This window comes from Cherax quadricarinatus, unplaced genomic scaffold (genome assembly GCF_038502225.1).
Source record: "Cherax quadricarinatus isolate ZL_2023a unplaced genomic scaffold, ASM3850222v1 Contig775, whole genome shotgun sequence".
Taxonomy (NCBI): Eukaryota; Metazoa; Arthropoda; class Malacostraca; order Decapoda; family Parastacidae; genus Cherax; species Cherax quadricarinatus.
In genome coordinates, this window is record NW_027195801.1 from 26,608 (window position 1) to 46,928 (window position 20,321).

Here is a 20,321-nt window from a genome sequence, read left to right on the forward strand (position 1 = left end):
GTGTATAAAAAAAATAATGTAGTGGATACGGCAAATTTTTTGATATAAACAACTCCCAAACAATTATATTTCCCCTTAAAAATAGTTGCAAACTTTTAAATATTCGATAATGTACTCAGACGTGATATGATTTTGTAAGGTAATAAAAAACTTTGATATTCACCCCCAGAGAACTTGAAAACTTTGATATTTAACCTCAGAGAACTTGAAGAACTTCTAAAGGTCCCCTAACGCGAGTCCTGACTAGTGGTGCACTAGAACATGGTTCATCTCGCGTCCTCACTCGCGTCCTCACTCAGATGAGGCGTGGTGTTGTGAACGGAATAAAAAAAAAAAGAATAAGAAAGGAAAAAAAAAATCAGCTAGTCATTTAGATGTCTTCCTTCAGGGATACTTAATGAATTGTTCAATTCTGAGCGAAAACTGGAGAATGCATTTTCTGACCGGCTTCAAACTTTTAGCGCTCACGGGTTGTTTCTCGACAGAAACTTGGCACTGATTTGGGGTTGTGCGACTTTTGGCAGTTTTTGGAAGCAAATTTATTTCTGTTCGACAACTGGACGATGTTCGTCCTGTGCTTGACACACTGAATACAAGTGTACCTAACAGATTTTAATTTTAGGCCGGGGAGGCGCCGATTTGCCCATTTTATTCACGAAAACTGGAAATTTCGAATACTGGTCGTCATGCGGATATTTGTGAATGCCTCATCCGATCGATTACATACCCTGAGCGCCAATAAACTGATAACGCAACTTCTGTTAAGCTTAAAAAAATTTAAAGTGCTGGTTTATGAACGATAACTAGAGAATGCCCCCCCCGATTGGCTTGAAACTTACAAAGCTGCGTTGCTTTGAGGAACATTCAAATTGGCTTTGGGTGTATAGGTGCCAATTTTCCATTTTGACTGAATAAATCAGAATATTAATTCCCATATAATAACTTGTTAATGCCTCTTCCGAGTGGCTTCAAACCTTCAACGCTGATATTTAATTGCATTAGAAACATACGCCATACACTGTACTGGTTCATTTTGTTTGCACAGATTATTATTATTATTATTATTATTATTATTACTACGAGGAGCGCTAAACCAGTAGGGATTATACAGCGTCTGTGGGGAGGGGGATGGAAGGCATTCAGACTTAATTTAGGGATTTGGAGCACAGATCCAATTTCCTAGATCAAGAGCCCTTCACCGGCATCACATCAAGAAACTACTTTTGATGGGGGGTGGGGGATTGCATCGAAGTAGAGAGGGCTGGGCTTAGTGGATACCGGGATAACACACTTAGCTATCGCACTGCCCGAAAACAAGATGTTTATTATATTCACGGAAAGCTGAACCCACAGTTACCATACATCGACTGGATAATGAAAGGGGGGAACTCCAATTCCTGGATCAAGAGCCCATCACCAGCACCTGGACCTTGTAATCAACAACCAGGTTGTTATAAATAACATAAAGGCACAATACCGTGACTGGAACGATACACAAATAACCCGCACATAAAAGAGAGAAGCTTACGACGACGTTTCGGTCCGACTTGGACCATTGACAAAGTCACACTGTGACTCGTCGACGAGTCACTCAGGTAGCAACTCACCTCTCCCCTGACAAGTATAATTTCTATAACAGGGTTTAAAGAACTTTGAGAGATTATATAGATACCTGAGTAAGCTTCCTGGACACACAGGACACGTCGGAATCTAGACGTTGACATCACTGAACAACACCGTCAGGTAGAAGTTGGTAAACTTATTGACGATGTGAGGGTCGTTTACGTAGTGGTTAACCTGCTCACCACCAGTCAAGAATATTTTAATCACTAGAGATAAAAGTAAAAACTCTCGGTGTGTTTGGACACACATACACTGGCGTAAATATCCAGAGAAATTTGCATTCTGGTGTGTATAATCTGTGGGTCAGGAACGTCCTCACCCCACAAGGTCTACGGCTCAAATGACAGTGAATATTATTGGAATCTGACTATCATTAAAGTAGGGAAGTTAAATACTTCAGCAAATGGCATTTTAGACACTTCCTCAAAAGTTAATACATTTTAAGGAAATTAGCTCCATAGACCTGGCTCCCAGATTTAATGCTAACTAACTGATAGTCATAATATAAGTGTAGTCTCATTAGAATTAGCTCAGGTCAATGGTTTCCAGAACATTTTGTTATTATTTTGACAAAGTGCTATTGTGGATAAAAAACCCCTCAATATTTTTTTTTCCTGTACCTGAATATTATACATTTTTGGATTAAAATTGTTGGGAGTCTAAAAAAAATAACGGTTTGTGGGGAGAGACAGCCATTACAACGTCGTTTGTTTACACGTCACCTGTTTACCACAGTAATACTGTAACCCCTTAAACGGGGTTTTAAGAAAGCTCTCAGTGTATATACACTGAGTATACACTGTGTATATACACAGGATATGTACACTGAGAGGTATACACCTCTCAGTGTACATATCCTGTCGTTATTGTAAACGACATACAAACTTAATTATATACACGGGTATGGCCAAGCCGCAGCTCAACAGCCGCATGCGGTTTGCGCATCCACTGAGGCTTTACGAGACAATATCGAGATCAGAAAGTAACCCTAAATACTGTCTCACCAGCTGTGATAAATGCACAAACCAGCTGTACCGAGCCATGGTCTAAGTCAACTTGCATTTGTAATCCTTTCATATATAACCTTATCTGAAAAAGCAGGTTGACCCTCACCCCTTTTCAATATATATATATATATATATATATATATATATATATATATATATATATATATATATATATATATATATTATATATATAAATATATATATATTTTATATATATAATATATATATATATATATATATATATATATATATATATATATATATATATATATATATATATATATATATAGGGAGGTACCACCTCTAGAACTGTCCTAGGGACTCTCATACATATATATATATATATATATATATATATATATATATATATATATATATATATATATATATATATATATATTGCAAAATACCTTGTACATGTACTCGTAGAAAAGTACTCACAGTTCTGAGAAGTTCATTTATGAGAGATGTGAGAAATTATGCAGAAGGTTCAAGAGAAAACTTCCATGTGGACTTGCCACTTATTAAAGAAGCGGTAAATTCGCATGGATGAGAGAGTGAGAGTGAGAGTGAGAGAGAGAGAGAGAGAGAGAGAGAGAGAGAGAGAGAGAGAGAGAGAGAGAGAGAGAGAGAGAGAGAGTAGAGGGTAAGGAGACACAGCTGTCATCCGGTTGGACAAGTGTTTTATTTACTGTATTTATCTACACATTCAGTACCACGGGCCAAGGTTAAGATAGCGCCGTTTAGGGAAGCTTGGTAAGGTACATAATAATCACAATTATAATAATTTTTCCTAAAAAATAGTAACAATAACACAAATAATAATAATAATAATAATAATAATAATAATAATAATAATAATAATAATAATTTAATATTAATAGTAATTTTTTAAGCAGGTATGTTGAACTAGGAGCCGGAGTGTACAGTATGGTCCCCGACTCTGTGTTCGACACCTGGTGGTCCTGCTTGCCTAAACTCACACGGCCTAGCTTTACCCTTGAACCAAGTTACCTCAAACCAGCATCACAAGTTTATTCCCATGAACGAACATGGGCTTGGTTCAGAGTTTGACAAATTTTTTTCCCCACACTACATCTAACACATGAACATTTGTAACTACACAGTAGGACAAGAAACGGAACAAAACCATTGAAGCATCAGCAAGGTGAAACATGCACTGGGAGGATTGTTCCATGATCTCAGCTCTACATCTCCTGGCCTCACTCCTACACACACACTCACAGACACACACAACACACACACACACACACACATCTGGCATGGCTCAGTTCACTCGTTGATAACAGTGCATCATCCTGACATTGATGATAGGCACCGAGTCAATGGGTGTGCAGCAGGACCTTAAAAAACAAGGTTGGGGCTGCGGGGGTGAGCAGGCCCGAAAGTATTGTACATCAGCTGACTGCAGCACTACCCACAATGTACCCGACCTTTAATAATTTATAAAGACAACATGACAACAACAGTCTATTGAACGCTACTTATTGATAATTCATACGATAGTACAAAGAAGATGGCTGGGACGTCTGCATTATTATGTCTTTTAGACTATTTTAAAATGTACATTTAACTCGTATTTGGCCATTTTGATGGACACTGATTCGTTTAACGACCTGGCGAGGTCGTAAGTCGAGCCCAACAGTCCGCTTGCGCTCAGGCGCGCTGCAGACTAACGGCGTGTCCGTGTGGAAGACTGCGGGTGTGCAACGGGTGGGTGCGGCCTCAGGGGTGGGCCAGGCTGCGGCTGCGGCAGTGGCTACGTGAGGTATATGGGCAAGGCAACTTCGGTGCGCTCCGCCCAAGAGGAGGCGCGACAACTTACGGTCCCCTGAGGCCGCCCCGTCTGTCCTGCTACCTGCAGTTTTGATACCTGTTCCTGGTGAGGGAGTCGGCGAGGAGCAGCTCTTAGTGGCCACACCACCACAGTCGCCACCCTGGCCGTCACTATTATGCTTACGTGGCCAGCCGCGCTGCTGACGTCTTCTCTGAAGATCACATTCGGGGCACAAGCGACTTGGGGAGGGAGCCAGGGGGAGGTAACGGGGCACATAGGGGAGGTCGGTGTGCCCCCGAGTGTAGTGGCGGGGCACGGAGAAGCAAGGAGGGCCCCCGTACGTGGCGGCGGGGCAGAGGGCGGGACTTCACCTGTTGGGTGGCGGGGCTCCCCGCTACTGAGGCAGCTGGGTGAGCCGGGTCATCTAATATCGGATATGTTGGTGTTAACGCATGCTGAGTGGCACATGGAGGAACTTGGGGAAGGGGGGATAAAAAACGCTGATGTAACCGGAAATTAACGAAAATCAAACTTCCAGGGACATTGGTGAGCCAAATAAACTGGAAACGTCAGTAACTTTGTAAACAGTGTGGCGGAGAGCTCCTCGGTATGCCCCGAGGAAAAAAGGGAGAGGCAGATATCCATGTGGATCCCCTGATAACGGGGAGGGTACTGTGGGTAAGCAGGTCTCTGGTCCACGTCACGGAGTAAGGATCTACGTACTCTAACATAATCTTTTGCTTTTTTTTTTCCACGTAAGACCCGATACTACTTTCCCCAGGTAGCCGCGTCCAACCTTACCCGGGGTCTTAGAACCCCTCAATACAAAAATTAAACCTTTGGGAACTCGGCTACCCAGTCCACATGAATGACCCGAGAATGTATATATATTTATATAAATATCTGTATAATTGCTTTGTAAGATGAACTCAGTGGATAGAAGTCGTTTTGGATAAGCACGAACACAAATAGTCGAAGTTTTACCTCAATGCTATTTAGTTGATACAACCAAGAAACCAAAGAATAATGCGTTCTAAATGCTTCAAACGACAAGTTTATGATTAGGAAAATTCACTAGGAACTTGTATTATCCTTTGTGTTTAATATTCCTGATACCGGTGGATCTGTCGGCAGACTATGGAACTTCGAACGAGGCGTAGCGGTGGTGGTGGGGAGGGGTTGTGGTGGTGGGGAGGGGTTGTGGTAGTGGTGGGGGTTGCTGAGGTGGGGGTGGTAGCGGTGAGCGGTGGTGGAGGGAGGTAGTTTGGCTTGAAGGAGGGTTGGTTGTGGTAGGGGGTTGTAAGGGACTGTTGTGGTAGTGAAGGGGAGGATGGGCGTGTTGGGGAGGATGGGCGTGTTGGGGAGGATGAAAGTGGTGGCGGGGGAGGAAGGAAGTGGTGGCGGGGGGGGGGTGGCAGTGGTTGCGGGGAGGGTGGTAGCGGAGGCGGGGAGAATGGAAGCGGTGGTGGCAGAAATGGTGCTGGTAGCGTTGGTAGTGGTGGTAGTGGTGGTAGTGGTGGTAGTAGTGGTGGTGGTGGTGGTGGTGGTAGTAGTAGTAGTAGTGATAATGGTAGTGGTGGTGGTGGCAGTAGGGAAAAGTGGCAAGGCAGTATGTTATTGGTGGTGGTGGTGGGTAGGTTTGCAGTGGCAGGGAGGGGAGAAAGGTAGTAATGGTGAGAATGGTGGTAATTTTGGTGGTGGGGGTAGTGGTGGTAGCGGTGGCGGCAGTGGTGGCGGCAGTGGTGGTGGTGGTAGTGGTGGTGGTGGTAGTGGTGGTGGTTGTGGTGGTGATAATGGTGGTGGGAAAACTGAAAATGGTGGTCCAAAGACTTCTTGAATTCTCGGGAAAATAAAAAAAAAAAACAGTTCTGGACAATAATCAACAACTCAAACATATATATATTTTTCAAATTTTGCACCAGTAGTGACAGCAACAAATGATGATAATGATAATAATGATGATGATGGGTAGTGATGATGAAATAATCGCAAAAGATAATAAAAACGGATCAAATGGCAATGTTTTTCTCAGAGGAAGAAAACATGCACGATATTTTTATCTTTTTTATGTAAAATACAAATTCAAAAAATGCTTATTCTGTCATAACAATTAAAAGAAAAAAAGGAAATAACAACATAACAGCTCATACGGGACAAAAACAATCTTAACTCTTACATAAACTCGCAGACAAATAAAAATTGTTTTTGTCCTCTAAATTGCAATTTTTCGTAGAATCTATGGCCTTATTTAGTACCTTAGGCGACACGGATCTGTGTTTAATTTGCATAAAAGACCAAAAGACATGAAATAAAACCGCAGAACTATAGACCTGACATTAGGTATGGCAAAGGAATATAAAATTTTAATATTTGACGTCAGGGGTAAAATCAAACCACCAGAAAAGGATACGACTCAAGTATGATTAACCAATTACAAAAAATAGACACAGTGGGGAAGTAAATTCCAGGTAAAAGAAAAGGCTGGGGTTCAAGCTAAGAAAAAGGCTAGGACTTAGGAAAAAGGCGAGCACTTGGGGAAAAAGGCGAGGACTTAGGAAAAAGGCGAGGACTTAGGAAAAGGGATAGGCGAGGGTGGATTTCAGAGGTTCACTTGGGGAAGGGTCGAGTTAAGGGTTAGGATGAGGATGAGGAATGGGACTGTTGGTAGTTAGAACTAGATTTACACTAATCTTAGTAAAGGATCTAGAAAAGTTATGGTTCCGGATCTATTGCTACGGTCTATGTAGTAGAAGTAGTAGTAATAGTAGTAGTGGTAACAGTCGTAGTAGTAGTAGTAGTGGTAGTGTACAAACATTAATTGATTCTAGGACTAATGGTGGTGGGAACAGTAGCAGCATTTAACGGTAAACTCTGATTGCAGGAACAGTCAACAGTCAATCGGTGTGATCAGGAAGCTTTGAAGGCTAAAATTACAAAAATCTCCACGAGGCTATAAAAAATCCTACTATTCAATCTGTACATCACTGAAGTTTATGGCTAAGAGTACCAGAATCATTATTTCTATGCTATATTGTCTAAATCTAAGGTGGCGCTTGGAGAGCGACCCATCTCTTGCCTTCAAAGCTACTTGAGGGGACATGTACACTTACTACCATATTGCGCAGATGAATCATAATCAGAAAATTAGACACTTAAAATGTGGAACTGTATAAACATATTTCTTTTAATAATTACACACGCGTAGGTACGATCCGTATGATCTAAGGTCAATATACATATTTAACAATGACGGTACCTTTGGAGTCTTGTAATGTCAGTAAAGCAGTACCACACCTGCTCGGCTCTGAAACTTTAACAGACTCTGATTTTTTATTTTCCGAAAGTGAGCAATTAACATCTGAAAACTTGAAACTATGTAATGGTCCACACACTATCACTCTTCGAAGACCTTGTTATCGTATGAGCAGGAGATGAACGTGTCTTCAGACATGAGTGGGATGAAGGATTCCAGCAAAATTATGCAGGCGTCATGTGGTGGAGGGAAAGTGGACGTCATTCTCACATTTTTTTATAATAAGTTAATAAGGTAATCAGAGCTTGTTCTGCTGCCCCAGCCGCAAGTAGTGAGCTCGAGTCACTGTGAGCGCCGGGGAAGGCCACATCTGGCCTCAGGAAAATGGCCATGTAATGGGTCTCTTGTTAGATATCCGGGACGCAGTACTGAAGCCGGCGGCTCACTGGTCACGGGAGGCAGTCATACCCCGCTCACAATTCGAGAGGTTCGTTATTTTCACAAAGATCTTGTTTGATTGTATGCTTGCATTAGGACCTTTTAACATTTTTCTACACTCGGCTGTGCAAAGCTTAACATGCACCGAAAATGGCGCCGTATTATGCATTAAAATGTATAAAGATAATATTTATTACAGGTACACAATGACTGCAATCAAGTCAAGCCATGGAAGCAATATGAAGGTATTGTATACAGCAGCGCCTGCCCTGTTAAAACACCCCAACACCTCACCTTTTCTGTAGGTATCGAGTGTCACACACCGCTGGTCCCTAAAATTGCACTTAAAGAAACTGTGAGGAACTGTCGGGAGGGTGACTTTTGGAGCTTGTGGGAGTTAAGGGCCTCGGTGGCTGGCAGGGCTGGAGGCTTAGGATTGCCCCCTGCCCAACCCAGGTCCTCTACGCTCAGTCACCCCGTGTAACAACAACAACTCAAGGAACTAACACAGAGAAGTGATCATTAAATTAATACATAGCTCCTGCAAGGAACCATTTCATTTTATCACAGCTAAAAATACGACACAACAGAACAAAGGTGGAACCGAGGCGATGTGACAGACAGACACACAGTCATGACACGTTCACCGGAGGACTAGTACGGGTGAGTGGCGGCGGGGGGTGTTGCTCCCAGGCTGGGGGCAGGCTGGTGTAAGTTCAGGCGCTCTGCTGCTGAGGTTGGTGTTGGGGGGGCGCCAGAGGGAACCCCAGGGGGCCGGGCAGGGAGGTAGCCAGGGCTCGAGGGTCACCGTGGAGTCGCAAGGCTTGTTCCATTCGCATCTCCTGTAGACGGATGGAGTCTGAGAGGTCCCCTCCCTGATGCTGCGGGGAGGGGCGCCCTTCGTGGTTCACCAGCCGGAGGGCCGCCTCGGCCTGGGCACTCCGGAGGGCAGACTCCATCCCACCCATTCGTGGGTCACGCATATCACGCATGTCGGGCTGAGGAGATCCCATGGGCTCTGGAGCCTGGTGAGATTGCTGCTGCTGCTGCTGTTGTTGTTGCTGCTGCTGTTGCTGCTGCTGTTGCTGCTGTTGTTGTTGCTGCTGCTGTGTGGGTGGGGGTTGCACTGGTTGGCCGTGAGGATTGGAGAGTGAACGGATGGCTTCGGCTTGCGAAGCCATTACGGAACGGATCGTCTCAGCCTGCGAGGTGAGTGTTGATTTGACCAGTTCCGCCTGACTCTGGCTGATCATGGCGCGCATGTTGTCGGTGGGCTGCGGGCGCATCTGGTTCATAACGTCGTGGTGGCTGGTGATGGAACGCAGCGCGTCGGAGGGCGACGGCATGCGACCCAATCCGCTCTCCAGCTTTTCCGCTGGAGTCGACATGCGCGAAGAGGCGTCACTCTGAGTGGACGGCGAGGCAGCCATGGACATGGGCGCTGCTTGGTGTTGGGCATGGTGCTGCATCTGGTGTGGCATTCCCATACCCATTCCCATGCCCATTCCCATGCCCATGCCCATGCCCATACCCATATGGTTGCCGCCACCCTGAAGACCAACTTGAGCAAGGCCAAGGATGCTCTCTCGCTCGCGTCGCTCCGCAGCGGCCCGGGAGAGAACGTACTGCGCCGCGAACTGGTGCTTAGGATCCATGCGCATGTGCTCCATGTGGTTCAATAGACCTGCAATACAACCAAACATTAGTATCCTTGGTTAGTTAATGGGGTTTAAAACCTATCGACTACACAAGAGTCAATAAGGTTGCACATAGCTTATTCGCCACCAGTATATAATAATTTAATCATTCAGTAAAAGGGATTAAAGCAAATTCAAGTTATATATACACCTGGAGGCATGCACCTCTCGGTGTATATGCTCCTGTCTGGTATCCTTACAAGATCATGCATCTATGATATTACTGGTATTGTACCGACAAGTATGTTAATAAGAAACAAAATGATAATTGAGACGTCTGGGCAACATTTAGGACTCTTTATTCTGGAAACGTTTCGCCAGTCATTGTCTTCTTCTGTCCAATACATAGAAGAACGGTGGAAGATGAGGAGTTTAAGGTAATGAGCAGAATGCACTGGAGAAGAAGCAGAGAAGACACAGAAGGAAGACTCCCTGAGCTTTCCCAGCGTTTGGGACTCGGCCCGAACGCTGGGGTGTGGCCCCAAAAGGATCCTGTAATGCTTGCTGTCTTTGAACCTCAGGACAATAATAATCGGAAAGACAATCTGGACGCCTGAGAATGAGACAAGAGTCACTATTACCCAGAATCCAATGATATTCACGGTAATGTAAGGTTACTTAAAGAAATATTACATAGTACCTAAGAGGACGCTTATTACCTTGTAACCAAGAAAACGCTTGTTATTTTGTAACCAGGAGGACGCTTGCTACTTTGTAACTAAGAGGACGCTTACTACTTTGTAACCAAGAGGACACTTGTTACTTTGTAACCAAGAGGACACTTGTTACTTTGTAACCAAGAGGACACTTGCTACTTTGTAACCAAGAGGACACTTACTACTTTGTAACCAAGAAAACACTTACTACTTTGTAACCAAGAGGACACTTACTACTTTGTAAGCAGGAGGACACTTGCTACTTTGTAAACAAATTGACAATAGTAGTCATGGGTAAAAACCTGGTATATAATGCAGACAACCTGTGGTTATCAGCACAATACCAGATACTTAGGAAATTTACAAAGGAAACACCTCGGTTCTGGGATCTTATTCTCAAAAACGTTTCAGTCTTAAGACGGAAATGTTTCCATTAAAACGTCCTAAGTGCTTGTTCATGGGTTTGAGGAGTCTTGTAAAAAGGCTAAGTTGATGCGCTCTTTGGGGTTTATCGCTCTCCAGGACTAAGGAAGCTCTCTTTAGTAAATACAGAAATGGTTATAATTATAACTTTAACTTTTAAAGGGGGTGGAGGGGTAAGCCAGAGGAAGGCCTCGGTCAGATGACCAAAAGTTCCAGTGGAGGGTCATCATATGACTAAGACCTGCGTCAGGAAACACTTGTTCTGTTTCTTGACAAACCTAACCTAACCTAACCTAACCTGTTTGCCTCATCACTGTGGAGGTCACCAGTTCGAGTTGAACACAATTCCTGTTCCACCACATTATTCAGTCATTTGACTGTTGAAAACATGAAATATTTTCGAGGCTTTAAATATTGACTGTAATGCGAATACAATGGTCCCTCGCTTTTCGTAGTTCTCGGCAAACGTAAATTTCGCCAATCATAGGGGTATTTTCGTTTAAACATGGACTCGCTTTTCATAGGTTGACTCGTGAATCGTAGTTCGTCTGGGACACGTACCCACGACGTGAGCCGTGGTGGCAGCCAGTCTGGCATTGTTTACCAGTGAGCGAAAGTCCCCTCACGTGCTCCAGCGAAATATTTCATAATATTCCATTTATTTTAGTGCTTGCAAGTACTAAATAACTACCATGGCTCCAAAGAAAGCTCCTAGTGTCAAGCCTGTGGTAAAGAAGGTGAGAAATGCGATTGAAAATTGTGGCCAGATTGTGTCGACAAGAGGGATTTTGAAGAGTTTGGGACTGACCCTGATGAGCCTATGTCTGTTGTAAAATCAATTGTGGCACTGGGGAGTTCCATGGGCTTGGATGTGAGTTTGGAGGATGTGGAAGAATTGGTGGAAGACCACAACGAAGAGTTCACCACTGAGGAGCTGCAAGAGCTTCAGCAGGAAGAGCAACAGATCGCAGCTCAGAATCTTGCTGCAGAGGAGGAGGAAGAGAGATGGAAGAAGGTGCCTTCTTCAGAAATTAAAGAGATTTTTACTATGTGGGGTAAGATAGAAAGCTTTATGGAGAAACATCACCCTAACAAGGTTGTTGCAAGCCATGTTGGCAACATGTACAGTGACAAAGTCTTGGGCCATTCTAGGGAAGTGTTAAAGAGATGCCAGAAACAGAGCTCTCTCCACAGTTAATTTGCGAGACAGGACTCCAGTGACTCTCAAGGTGGTCCTAGTGGCATTAATAAACAGAGAAGACAAGCAACCCCAGAAAAGCAATTGGTTCCTGAGGTGTTGCTGGAAGGGGATTCCCCTTCCAAACTATAAACAATCCACTCTCCTCCTCCAGTCTCCCATTCACTAAGAAGAATCTCCAATAAAGGTAAGTGTTATGCTGTTAATGTTTCATCATTTTCCATTGTATTGTTTATGTACTACATGTATACTTCATGTAAAAAAAAATTTTTGTTTTAATACTTCTGGGTGTCAGGAACGGATTAATTGTATTTACATTATTTCTTATGGGGAAAATTGATTCGTAAATTGTAAATTTCGTTTCTAGTAGCTTCTCCAGGAACGGATTAATTACGAAAAACGAGGGACCACTGTAACAGTAATTCCAATGTTATTAGTAACTGTAACAATAACAGTGATTGTAATAACAATTGTAATAATTATAACAATCTTCTTAAACAGAATATCATCAGTTTGGTTAAAATATATAATTGAAATTTTGCTGTTGTTATTATTATTGAAAAACAACGCTGGTTTAAAATATTAGGCACTGACCACTCAAAATAAAACATGCCATATTATTTTTTTGGATTATCTTTAATCCAGTATTCACAATTCGATGCCACAGTAAATCGTTAACAATTACTACAGCACAGTAGTGTCTAGAGTAGTTGGAACAGGAGTAAATTTTGTGATTTATCTCATTTGTCTTAGTCTCTGGTTTAATTAATGTAGTTTGGGTTCTTTTCACTTCAAAAGAGTTTACTACCGACTTTTGGCAACCATCTAACTGTGGTGTTAGCCTGCGACTCTCGTCAGTGCTTCAACTGCTGTTGTTCTGTAAGGCTGTTCCTGCAAGCGTGCTCCATGAGTGAATGTGGTTTTTCCAAATTCTCCCCTTCAGTTCATGATTACTGTTGAAATTCATGATGGATGTTACATCTAGGAAGCGTGCAAGTATTGTAGCTTTCAGAAAACATGCTAATTTGAGTATCAGACAGATCGTAGAAAATTTAAGCCTAGCAAAGTCAACTGTTGGTCGGATTCTGAAGAGAGCTAATGACACTGGTGATGAAGAAAATGCAAAGAAAACACCTCACAATGACAAAACTGTTATAAGAAATAATGAGAATTCCAAGAAAATCATCAAAGATCTACAGAGAGATCTGGCTCCTTGAAGTTAGCAAAACTGCCAGATAGCCGGTAAAAAAAATTATTGACTGCTGCTATGAAGAAAAAATGGCTGCGGTGGGCACTCGATCATAAGGGATGGACGACAGATAAATGGAGAAAATTTATATTTTCAAATGAGGCGTATTTTGAAGTACATGGGTACAGATCAGTGGTAGTGAGACGGAACAAAGGCGAACCTCTTCTTCATGGACACATTCAACAAGCGCCAAAACACCTACCTAAGATTTTGGGGGGAGTTTTACTGCTAAAGGCCCTGGACGGCTTGTTATTGTTGAGGGAACCATGAACGGTGACAAATACAAGGTAATTCTGGCAACTCATTTCCTGATGGAGAATCATTTTCCAGCAGGATCTTGCTCCATGCAACACTTCCAGAAAAATGCTGACATTCTTCGAGAAGAGAGTGGGCTAAGCGTTCTAAATTAACCTGGAAACTCTTCTGACCTCAACCCATTTGAGAATCTACGAGCAATAACCAAACCCAGGATCGTTTAATAGAACTGTTCAACTGTGAAGACGCTATATGCTGCTGTTATTAGGACCAGGTACCACGATGGAGAACTAGAGAAAATGTGCTCAGGACCAGGTACCACGATGGAGAACTAGAGAAAATGTGCTCAACATTGCTCGCTGCTGTTATTAGGACCAGGTACCACGATGGAGAACTAGAGAAAATGTGCTCAACATTGCTCGCTTCTGTTATTAGGACCAGGTACCACGATGGAGAACTAGAGAAAATGTGCTCAACATTGCTCGCTTCTGTTATTAGGACCAGGTACCACGATGGAGAACTAGAGAAAATGTGCTCAGGACCAGGTACCACGATGGAGAACTAGAGAAAATGTGCTCAGGACCAGGTACCACGACGGAGAACTAGAGAAAATGTGCTCAACATTGGTCGCTTCTGTTATTAGGACCAGGTACCACGATGGAGAACTAGAGAAAATGTGCTCAACATTGCTCGCTTCTGTTATTAGGACCAGGTACCACGATGGAGAACTAGAGAAAATGTGCTCAACATTGCTCGCTTCTGTTATTAGGACCAGGTACCACGATGGAGAACTAGAGAAAATGTGCTCAACATTGCTCGCTTCTATACCAAACTGTGTACCAATAATTATAAAAGCAAAGGGTAGTCATTTCTCATATTAAATCAATTATCTCTCAAATCATTGCCGTGTAAATTTTCAAACATTAATTTTCCAAATAAATGTCTTATTTCATCACTGTCCCAGGTAATATGTATTTTGAAAATGTTGAAAAACTGTATGTGGCGAACCTGGATAAAGTTTATCGTAGCTTAAGGAATTCCCTCATAGCTGGGAGGTCATAGAAAAAAAAATGTCGTTTTAGAAAGCCAGGTATATCGTCAGTAGTCAATAGTATATTGTCAATAGAATGGAGCGTCCCCGCGTCCCTACTGGCTGTTCCACCCCCCCGTCCCTACTGGCTGTTCCACCCCCCCGTCCCTACTGGCTGTTCCACTCCCTCGTCCCTACTGGCTGTTCCACACCCCCCGCGTCCCTACTGGCTGTTCCACCCTCCGTCCCTACTGGCTGTTCCACCCCCCCGTCCCTACTGGCTGTTCCACCCCCCGTCCCTACTGGCTGTTCCACCCCCTGTCCCTACTGGCTGTTCCACCCCCCCCCGTCCCTACTGGCTGTTCCACACCCCCCTTCATTTAAAATTTCTGAAGGGTTTAAGCAACATCATATTTTATTATACAATTATTGTATTATTCATTAATATGTTCTACATTTAGGAAATTATGTAAAAAAAATTTCACAAAGTTTATCGTAGCTTAAGGTATTATTATTATTATTATTATTATTATTATTATTATTATTATTATTTTTTATTATCACACTGGCCGATTCCCACCAAGGCAGTGTGGCCCGAAAAAGAAAAACTTTCACCATCATTCACTCCATCACTGTCTTGCCAGAAGGGTGCTTTACACTACAGTTTTTAAACTGCAACATTAACACCCCTCCTTCAGAGTGCAGGCACTGTACTTCCCATCTCCAGGACTCAAGTCCGGCCTGCCGGTTTCCCTGAACCCCTTCATAAATGTTACTTTGCTCACACTCCAACAGCACGTCAAGTATTAAAAACCATTTGTCTCCATTCACTCCTATCAAACACGCTCATGCATGCCTGCTGGAAGTCCAAGCCCCTCGCACACAAAACCTCCTTTACCTCCTCCCTCCAACCTTTCCTAGGCCAACCCCTACCCCGCCTTCCTTCCACTACAGACTGATACACTCTTGAAGTCACTCTGTTTCGCTCCATTCTCTCTACATGTCCGAACCACCTCAACAACCCTTTCTCAGCCCTCTGGACAACAGTTTTGGTAATCCCGCACCTCCTCCTAACTTCCAAACTACGAATTCTCTGCATTATATTCACACCACACATTGCCCTCAGACATGACATCTCCACTGCCTCCAGCCTTCTCCTCGCTGCAACATTCATCACCCACGCTTCACACCCATATAAGAGCGTTGGTAAAACTATACTCTCATACATTCCCCTCTTTGCCTCCAAGGACAAAGTTATTATTATTATTATTATTATTATATTATTATTATTATTATTATCAAAAAGAAGCGCTGAACCTACAAGGGTCATACAGCGTTTTAGAAAATCAGATATATTATCAATAGTAAAGTGATTAACAGTCGTCACAGTCGTCACAGTCTCGTGATGATTCAGAGCAGAGATTCACCGAAGGATCACTAATCTTAAAAGTGGTGATGTCGGATCAGCGACGACTGTAGTTGGATCAGCGCTGGTTGTATTTGGATCTGTGGTTACTGTAGTTGGAGCAGAGATAATCGCAGTTGGATCAGCTGTTACCGCAGCTGGATCAGTGCTTATCGTGTTCAGAAATCAAAATTTTTACCACACGCCTCGAGAAATTCAAGTTCAGAATTAAATATCGTTAACTCAGAATAAAAAGGCCCTAATTTAGCCCGTATGTTTGTAGGAAAACAAAAACACTTGTATTTTCGGACATTCACAGCCATTAGAAGACACAAGAAGAGAAGAAAAGGAGACAGAATTACAAAATAAGAATCTAGTGAAGTTGACATCAGCAAATGTTGATTTCAGAGGACATGAGAGAGATAAAGATTTGTCAGGGACAGGATCACGTAACGTCAACATATATTATTATTCATCAAAGGCCGGATTTAGGAGGCCTCTGTTAATAAATATAGTTACCACAAACAGGATACAGGTCTCTGTTAACAAATATAGTGACCACAAACAGGATACAGGTCTCTGTTAACAAATATAGTGACCACAAACAGGATACAGGTCTCTGTTAACAAATATAGTGACCACAAACAGGATACAGGTCTCTGTTAACAAATATAGTGACCACAAACAGGATACAGGTCTCTTAATAAATATAGTGACCACAAACAGGATACAGGTCTCTGCTAATAAATATAGCGACCACAAACTTGATATAGCTCTCTGTTAACAAATATAGTGACCATAGACAGGCCTCTTAAAAGGAAAATAGGTAGAAGATAGGTGGCAGTTAATAGGATTAACAACTCACAAGCACGAGACAGGTTCTGTTAATCTAATGTGACCCATCAAAAAGATACAAGTTACTGTATATACCTGGAGTGAATCAAAATAAGTTTGATTACAGAAGTCAAGTTCCTGTCAACAGTTGTGACACCCACCATTAAGAATCAGGTCACGGTATGAAGGTGTATTGACATCCCACTCCCCTCCCACCCATCCATTCCTTCCATCCAAGAGTGACTACACTCACTTCAAGACGGGATTGAGAACTATACCCGTCAGAGAAAGGGGACTGTTGTTATGGCATTCACCAGAGAAAATCGTCTGAAAGAGAAGGGAGAGTTGTTGGCCCTCTGGTAGGGCCGTGGCAAGAAACAACTGCTACAGTGTTGTCTTCTAGCAGCTGTTGACCCTATGCCAGGTAGAGTGATCGCTGGAAACTGAAGTCGAACTCTCCGTGTAACCTGATAAAGCTTTATCCAGAGCGAAACACTGTGATAAAGATTTTGTGACGGTTATCTGTGCATCACTAACCTGACTCGTGGGTAAAGACGGCGTGGCAGACGGAGCAAGGCCACATCCTGAGGGAGGAGGTGAACTGGGAGGTCTCCGGGTGGCAGGCCAGGTGTTTCCGCAAGCTGCCCTCGTTAACGTAGTGTTTTCCGCATACAGGACACGAGTGCGACGCCGTACGACGCTTAGCTGCAACAACAATACCGCGTCAACAATACCTCACTTCTAGGCTAAACACTAAATATCAATACTTTAAAATATCTGGCACAGGATTACAATACAAAATATTAACCATAAGACGATTACATTTACAGTAATATATTAAATTTCATTTACATATACATATAAATAGGTATATCAGATATATGACCATCAAGGGGATTAGTTTAAGGGTTGGAGGCCGTCTGTCCACGGAGGCCCACTTTACCTCCGACGCCTGAGGCATTGGGGTCCCTGTGTACCACCTTCATATGTTCCATAAGCTGCTCTCCACTCATGAAGTACTTGTCGCAGTGGGGGCAGTGGACGGCGCTTGGGCCACCGATGTGGATGGCGTGCTGTGTGAAGACAACAATAAACAATAGTATGAGGACGTCAACTAACCTGCCACTCCCGAGGCGTTAGGGTCCCTATGCGTATACTTCATGTGTTCCATCAGCTGCTCGCCATTCATGAACAATTTCTGGCACTGAGGACAATTGACAGCGTTGGGGCCGCCGACCAGGGCCGCGTGCTGTGGGAGAGAGACCACACGGGTGAAGCCCACTGTCCTGCCTCGTACCTCACAACACACCACCCCACACAACACACCACCCCCTCACAACACACCACCCCTCACAGCACACCTCTCACACCTACCACACAGACATCTAGGACCAAAATGCCTCACACCAACTACTTACCAAAACACTTAATAGATCAAGCTGTTTATCATAAATCCAAAACTCTCTCACTACAATAAGTATTCCTCAAGTGGCCAGATTCCATCACTCAGAGGCAGGATATCACACTCACGTCCTACCACATTAACACATTCAATGACATTATCATACTAATCATAGAAGCCAGTATAAGTAATCCAGGAATCATTCAAACCTAACACAGACGGAGCTACCACCCTCCTATTGACGAGCAACAGTTACTGGTGCGGATGGTTCTCGTCCCGAGCATCACCAGCAGCAGCACCACCACCAGCCGGTGAAGCAAATAGTCTTTACCTTGAGCACCAGCTGCAGCGCCACCAGCCGGTGGTGCAAATGGCTCTCGATCAGAGCACCAAGCTGCAGCACCACCAGTTGGTGGTGCAAATGGGTCTTCTGTAGTTGCTAGCCTCAGTAAAAAATCTGACCTCCACATAGTGGAAAGCCAAAAGCAAGTCACCTTACTGATAGGTAGTGAGGTAGGCTGGGAAGGGCGAATACAGGGTCATACGTCAACTTTCAAAAATAAACTAGCTGCTACTGTAAATAAAACATCTTATGAATAGAGGAATGAACGGGGATTCGAACTGTGGTCTTGAATGGTAGCAGGTCCATTTAATACTGAAACTATAAATAAAATATCTTTCAACTATATTAAAAAAAAAAAAAAAAAAATTTTGCTCACATTAAACTACTTAAACATCTGTCTATACGACTGATTCCCGGTTAAATATAGAATTCCTAGAGTTTTCTTATTAAATATAGGAGTTTCTAGCGTTATCTTATTTATAAACTTCTACGATATGATACATGTGATCCAGAAACTAAACTCTCTCGTGACAATAATATCAGAGTGGTCGTCCCGGCCTAATTATTAGGAACATGAAAGTTTATCGGGCGACTATAAAGACCTTAGTTAGGTTCTTTATGGCTGCCTTAAAGACAGGTGACATGAGGGAAGGTCACATTAAACAGCCATCCTCGAAATAATGACGTAGGCAATGGCCGCTTCAGCAGGTGCGGTAACATCTGTTGCAATTTAAACCTTAATCACTCTACAGTATGCCTGCTGATCTTAGCCTTTCCAAGACTGCATAGTTTGAGGTGGTAATACTATCGAGGTTTTTCCGGGTGTATAAGAGTAAGGATAAGGCTGAGGTGTATTACAGTTCACACCAGTTCCTAAGGGTTATAATCATATCCATAATTTTTAACGGGGTGGACGGGTAAGCCTCGGTTAGATCCCCTAAAACTCCCGCTGTGGGTCATCATATGACTAACACCCGCGTCAAGAAACATTTGTCCTGTTTCCTGACAAACTTTACCTTACCTAACTTAACCTAACTTAACCTAACTTAACCTAACCTAAGGAACCCAATGGTAATAAGTCACTTTGACTTTTTTTTTGGGTTATCCTATCTAATTTACACTATGATAATTGTACTTAAGTGTACCTGTACCTAAATAAACTTACCTACTTACTAAGGCTGACTACTGAGAAAGGGAAGCACTTGAATAACGCTCGTGGGGAATGAGAGGAATGAGGATAATAAGAGAAGGATGTGAAAGATGTCTCAGCTTTGTCATACCTTAGATGTGTGAGTCCTAAGGGAACTCTCGGTGGCGAAGCCTTTGCCGCAGATGTTGCAGTGGAACGGCCGGTTCTTCATGCGCTCGAGCTGCGCATCATGATTTCTCAGATGCTGCTGCAGGTTAGACAGCTGAATGAAGGCTCGCCCGCAGTCCGGAATGTGGCATTTGTAGGGTCGTTCACCTGTGTAGGAAAAACAGTAAAGTTAACCCACTGCTAGACACATACTATATTCGCCTACGTGGGAGAGCAATAAAATCATCAATGAAGATATTATGTTGAATAAAATTAATCGCCACCCGACACACTCTGAGCTGTACAATTTCATGTACGCCTATAAACAAAAGTAGTAACCTGCTATAATAATAACAGTGATAAAAATAATAATAAAGAAACGAGCATTTATTTATTATCAGCAGTTTCTTGAC

At 43.1% G+C, this 20,321-nt stretch overlaps 1 protein-coding gene across 1 annotated transcript; it reads right to left on the reverse strand.

Annotated features, from left to right (window-relative positions):
* Window positions 1-3,296: 3,296 nt before the first annotated feature.
* LOC138851491 (probable basic-leucine zipper transcription factor Q) lies at window positions 3,297-20,092 on the reverse strand. Its single transcript, XM_070080685.1, has 4 exons — window positions 19,892-20,092; window positions 17,810-17,939; window positions 17,404-17,571; window positions 3,297-9,803 (listed from the first exon to the last, which is right to left on the reverse strand). The coding sequence occupies exons 1-4, from the start codon at window positions 19,970-19,972 to the stop codon at window positions 8,836-8,838; spliced, it is 1,347 nt and encodes a 448-aa protein (XP_069936786.1). The 5' UTR covers window positions 19,973-20,092; the 3' UTR covers window positions 3,297-8,835.
* Between the last annotated feature and the right edge of the window lie 229 nt (window positions 20,093-20,321).